The sequence below is a fragment of the Melanaphis sacchari genome, unplaced genomic scaffold (genome assembly GCF_002803265.2).
Source record: "Melanaphis sacchari strain LSU unplaced genomic scaffold, SCAv2.0 Contig1182_pilon_pilon, whole genome shotgun sequence".
NCBI lineage: Eukaryota > Metazoa > Arthropoda > Insecta > Hemiptera > Aphididae > Melanaphis > Melanaphis sacchari.
The window spans coordinates 19446-23735 of NW_020270458.1; the positions used below are offsets into that span (position 1 = coordinate 19446).

At 36.7% G+C, this 4290-nt stretch overlaps 2 protein-coding genes across 2 annotated transcripts; both read left to right on the forward strand.

Annotated features, from left to right (window-relative positions):
* The first annotated feature begins 885 nt into the window (after window positions 1–885).
* LOC112604021 (jerky protein homolog-like) lies at window positions 886–1308 on the forward strand. Its single transcript, XM_025352877.1, has one exon. The coding sequence runs from the start codon at window positions 886–888 to the stop codon at window positions 1306–1308; it is 423 nt and encodes a 140-aa protein (XP_025208662.1).
* A 164-nt stretch (window positions 1309–1472) lies between these two features.
* Window positions 1473–2747, forward strand: LOC112604022 (tigger transposable element-derived protein 6-like). Its single transcript, XM_025352879.1, has one exon. The coding sequence runs from the start codon at window positions 1473–1475 to the stop codon at window positions 2745–2747; it is 1275 nt and encodes a 424-aa protein (XP_025208664.1).
* The last annotated feature ends 1543 nt before the right edge of the window (window positions 2748–4290 follow it).

Below are 4290 nucleotides of genomic sequence, written 5' to 3' on the forward strand. Positions count from 1 at the left end.
AAGAACCGATTTCCGTGATATAAATTCATCAGTTCATTTATTGAAATTAATAATTGAAAATAATTTAACACTAATATTTCTGAAAGCTACAAACTTTTAAAAATAATTTCAACTATTCCAATGACTACAGCTGAAGCCGAAAGATCGTTTTCTACATTGAAACGTATTAAAACATTTTTGAAAAATTCAATGACAAAAGATCGACTTACAGCACTAGCAATGTTATCGATCGAAAAACGGATGATCAACGACATTCCAAACTTCAATGAAGAAGTAATCAACAGATTTGCAGAAAAAAAAGAAAGGAGAATCGATTTAACATATAAACATGTACCTGAAATATAATAATTTGTATCTATTTTGTCATAGTATTTTTACTTGAAAATTTATTATTATTATTATTATGTATTTATTGTTATTATACTTGTAAAAATAGGTATAAGCAAAAGAAAAAGTAATTATATATATATATATATATATACAGTGAAACCTCCCTTAACGGACACCTCTAAATAGCGGACGTTTTTTCGGGGACGGGAACATTTTCACTATTTATGTATAGGAAAACCTCTAAATACAGGACACTCTAAATAACGGACACTTTTATGACGTTGATATTAGTTATTTTTATCTTAAATTAAGAATTATTTTGGAATACCTGAATAAAAACCTGAATTATTAAGTCATCTTATGTGTACATTATTATACTGTATATAAAAATCTTATCTTATCCGTTCAGTCATTGAAATATTATCGCGTCAACGAAGTATTATAACTATAATGCATTGTCCTATCTCCTATGTACGTTTAGTTGTGTTTGTGATGCCAACGTTTATTGTAGTGCGAATTTATTATACGTATTGTTTATACGAACTTTATTGCGCTATGGCTAGCAAAAGAAAACGATTAACTTTAAAAGAAAAAATAGACATTCTGGAATTTCGAACATCAAATACAATGGGCGTTCGTGCATTAGCAGACAAATTTAGTGTTAGTAAAACACAAATTGCTGATATTATAGCAAATAAAGACGCTCTTTACAAAATTTGGGCTGAAAATGGAGAAGAGAAACGGAAATGGACAAAGCTACAAAAAACAGAAACCTCTATAATCGACAATGAAGTATTAAACTGGTTTTCAAAATTACGAGAAAAAAATCTTCCTGTTTCAGGACCGATGCTTCAAGAAAAAAGTAAGCAAATCGCTGAAATGCACGGATTTGATTTTAAAGGCTCTAATGCAGTGGTTTTCAAACTTTTTTTATACACGGCACACCGTACACTTCAAAAAATTTTCACGGCACACTGACATTTTTTTAGATGAACAAAATTGTTTTGAATTAATTATAATTTTATATACATTTAATTAGAAATTTTTATTATTTATTTATTAATATTACAATTACAGTATAATATAAATATATATCAAATCCATAGAGATTGAAAGCATTTATTTTCTTATATCGCAATTCAATGCAATCGGTAATTTATGGAAAAACCGCGGCACACCTAGTGCATACTCGCGGCACACTGGTGTGCCGCGGCACCCAGTTTGAAAACCACTGCTCTAATGGCTGGCTTGAAAAATTTCGGAAAAGAAATAATATTTCTTTTAAATCAGTTTGTGGTGAAGCAGCAAGTGTTGATGAAGAGGCCGTCAATAACTGGAAAGCAAAAATACCCGAAATTATAGCAAATTACGCAGAATGCGATATTTTTAATGCAGATGAAACGGGATTGTTTTATAGAGTTCTACCTGATAAAACCATGGCGTTTAAAAATGAGATATGTACCGGAGGAAAAATTTCAAAAGAACGTTTAACTGTACTTTTGTGTTCTAACATGTTGGGTGAGTTTGAACGGCCAGTCGTCATAGGCAAAGCTAAACGTCCACGAGCTTTCAAAAAATTGGATATTAACAACTTTCCCGTCGATTGGTATTGGAACAAAAAAGCCTGGATGACGACTGAAATAATGACTGAGTGGTTTATGAAATTTGATAACAGAATGGGTCAAAATAAAAGAAAAGTTTTACTCTTTTTAGACAACGCGGCTCCTCATCCACATTTGAAAATGAAAAATATTGAACTTGTGTTTTTTCCACCTAACATGACATCTCATTGTCAACCGCTTGACCAAGGAGTAATCCATCAGTTTAAGAAATTATATCGTACGCAGTTGTTACGTAAAGCTGTTGCCGATTTGGATGCCAATTCAAGTCAACCTATCAACGTGTTGGATGCAATTTACTGGGTGTCTTCATCTTCAAAAAACATTCAACCCGAAACAGTGAAGAAATGCTTTTTGCGGTCCGGCTTTAGGCACCGTAATAACAATGTTACAGACGTTGATGATCTACTTACACCAATAGAAGAACTTGGCAATCTTATTAAAGTGATTGACAATACAATTACGGAAAATGACTACATAACACTAGACGATTGCGTAGAGACTTACGACGCCGATATCGAAAATTCATCTGATACTACGAGCATGTCTACACAAAATGAAGAAGAAAGTGATGAAGAAAATGATGGGTCCGAAGATCAAGAAATTCCAAAAATAGGAAGTCTACGGGAGGCATTGCTAGCAGTAAAAGACATACGTAAATATATTTCTTCTATCGAGGTGCAGAATAGTTCATTGTTCTCAAACACAGTCCAATTAGAAAATGCCTTAACATACGAAATAACTACGCCTGCAAGTAGTAAACAAACTAAAGTAACAGATTTTTTTCAGAAATGTTAGTTTTTATTTTTTTAAGATGTATGTATTTAATTAATGTAAAAATAAAATAAAAATTTAGGTAACTGTTTTTTTTTCATAAATGTTAGTTTTATCGTGTATTCAATTAATGTAAAAATAATATAAAATAAAATTATTGAATTTATTTATTTGTTAAAAAAAATGTTTTCCTCTAAATAGCGGACAAAATTTCGGCGACCGAGAGTGTCCGCTATTCAGAGGTTTCACTGTATATATATTATATTAGTTTTATATTTTTTTGAATGTGCACTACTTCATTAAACACCCACGAGCCGCCACTGATTAGTTCGGAAATGATCAGACAGGTTTAGAATTGAAATTATCGCCTCGAAACTCATGTTTGACTCAACGGCCGAAGGCGGTTACAAATTCGAGTATTGAATATACAATAATTTTCAATTAATTTACAATTGTTTGCAATAAATTTCAAAAGTTTTTCACTAATTTGGGGGGTCCAACTTCATATACGCATACATCTTTCCGTGTGTTGCGGAGTTTGACAAGTTATTCCAGATTTTACCCTGGAGACATTTCAGCCTTTTATAAAATCACGGAGTTACCTCCTCTGGGTGAAAACCAGGGTGAGCTTCTGAGAGCCAGGCACCCTGAAAACCCGCCTGAGACGCCACCTCACATTGGGCGTCATAAAAAGCTGCAGTCGCGGACAGGACCCGACGGCTTCCCGCCCGAATCAAACGCTTCTACAAAAGTGTTACTCTCACAACCGCCACGAAGTCTTCCTCAAATGCGGCGGTTACGCTTCGGACGTGCACGGGTATTCGTTGAAGTTGATCACCCGCAGTCGCGTGCCGCTTGACCGTCGTCACCCGAAGCGTCAGGGTGCTATTAGCAAGCAGGCCTGACGGGGCTTACTTCAGGTACCGTGGTACGAGGTTTGAACCTGGCGTTTTGGCTCTCGCAACTGTCGTTTCAGCAAGCAAATCACCGGAACACCGCATACGTGTACCGCAGCGATTCCCTTTTATGTTAACAGATTGCCGTTCTGTTTAAGTGCCTCGTCCGTAATAAGCCTCGAGTCGGTTGTTACGCGCACGTGTTTCGCTCGAAGGGTGGTCTTGCCTTTATCGTTCGAGCTCTCAGTCTAGGCAATAAATAAGTCATAGGGAGAGAGCTTCGAATTAGCCCCGCGGAGTATCTCGTCCCTCTCCCGGCTAGGCAAGCCTAGTGCGGAGGACGTTCAGCGATCCTGTGGTCACCACCTTAGTACCTTTGAGTCCGGCTATCGGTTCCTGCTTCGCTTTTCACTATCAGGTACCGTGGTATTTCGCTCCGCAGCCGCAGTTTTCCGGGAGGTAGTCGTTACGGCTAGGCTCACTCGAACGATTTATGCTTATGTGGAAAGGAGAGACGGTCCGCATGTCTGGCAGTGCGCCGTACCTACGGTCTCCCTCAAGCCAAGCGCCTCACCGCAGTTTTATGATAAATTATGGGTCTGGGTTACGCCAAAGAGATATCCCTTCGTTTTTACGTTCTAAGGCCTCTCGGTAGAAGTTTTTGAACGCAA

Bases quoted from the DNA above. Each gene is read 5' to 3' on its own strand.
- LOC112604022 (XM_025352879.1), top strand. From the start codon at position 1,473: ATGCAATCGGTAATTTATGGAAAAACCGCGGCACACCTAGTGCATACT.
- LOC112604021 (XM_025352877.1), top strand. From the start codon at position 886: ATGGCTAGCAAAAGAAAACGATTAACTTTAAAAGAAAAAATAGACATT.